This window comes from Schizosaccharomyces cryophilus (assembly GCF_000004155.1).
Source record: "Schizosaccharomyces cryophilus OY26 unplaced genomic scaffold supercont4.2, whole genome shotgun sequence".
Classification (NCBI taxonomy): domain Eukaryota; kingdom Fungi; phylum Ascomycota; class Schizosaccharomycetes; order Schizosaccharomycetales; family Schizosaccharomycetaceae; genus Schizosaccharomyces; species Schizosaccharomyces cryophilus.
The window spans coordinates 146,880-147,506 of record NW_013185625.1 but is presented as its reverse complement, the minus strand read 5'-3'; the positions used below and the strand labels follow the sequence as shown (position 1 = coordinate 147,506).

Below are 627 nucleotides of genomic sequence, written 5' to 3'. Positions count from 1 at the left end.
TTAATTCACGATATAGATTTTAATAGTAACTTGGCTCAAGAGCTGAATGACTTACACCTGTTCACTATATCGGAAGCATCAGCTAAATATCCTTCAAATACGGAAACATATACTTACATTCAAGGGTTGCCTGTATTATTGAATGGATACGAATGGATACGAGTGTGTTTTGTGTGCTCGTAATGCAAGTGGCTATGTCCATGGAAACTTTGATAGTTTTCGTCATCATATACGACATAATCATGGAACTAGGTACCTTGAAGAATGCATACGTCGTGTTCCGCTTCAACAGTTGAAGAAAGAAAGCATCGGTGATCACTATCTTAAAGTGGACTATATTCCCATCGCTGAAAGAGATGGAGAAAAACTCTCAATGACGAAAATTGATTCTTCTATAGGACACACGGAGAATACACATGCTCCAGATCTTTTGATCCAGCAACTGAAGTGGACGACATTAGCCAAGGAATTCAATTACAATCGCAATATAATGAGTTCCGGTACAGGTGACTTGACTGACTGGGATATAGTTGTGAGAGAGTTGAATCATTACTACTTTCAGGGATTCCAGTATCTGGAAAATATGGGTTTTCGTACCAAGCAGCTATTCGTGGTGATGAAAGCTAC

At 38.9% G+C, this 627-nt stretch overlaps 1 protein-coding gene across 1 annotated transcript in view; it reads left to right on the top strand.

The window, feature by feature from the left end:
- Positions 1 to 142: 142 nt before the first annotated feature.
- SPOG_05739 (uncharacterized protein) overlaps positions 143 to 627 on the top strand; it is a gene marked incomplete at both ends in the record, with an annotated part of 1,083 nt that continues 598 nt past the window's right edge. The window contains one exon of the mRNA XM_013167501.1: positions 143 to 570. Within this exon, the coding sequence (XP_013022955.1) occupies positions 143 to 570 (428 nt within the window). The remainder of the gene's footprint in view (positions 571 to 627) is intronic.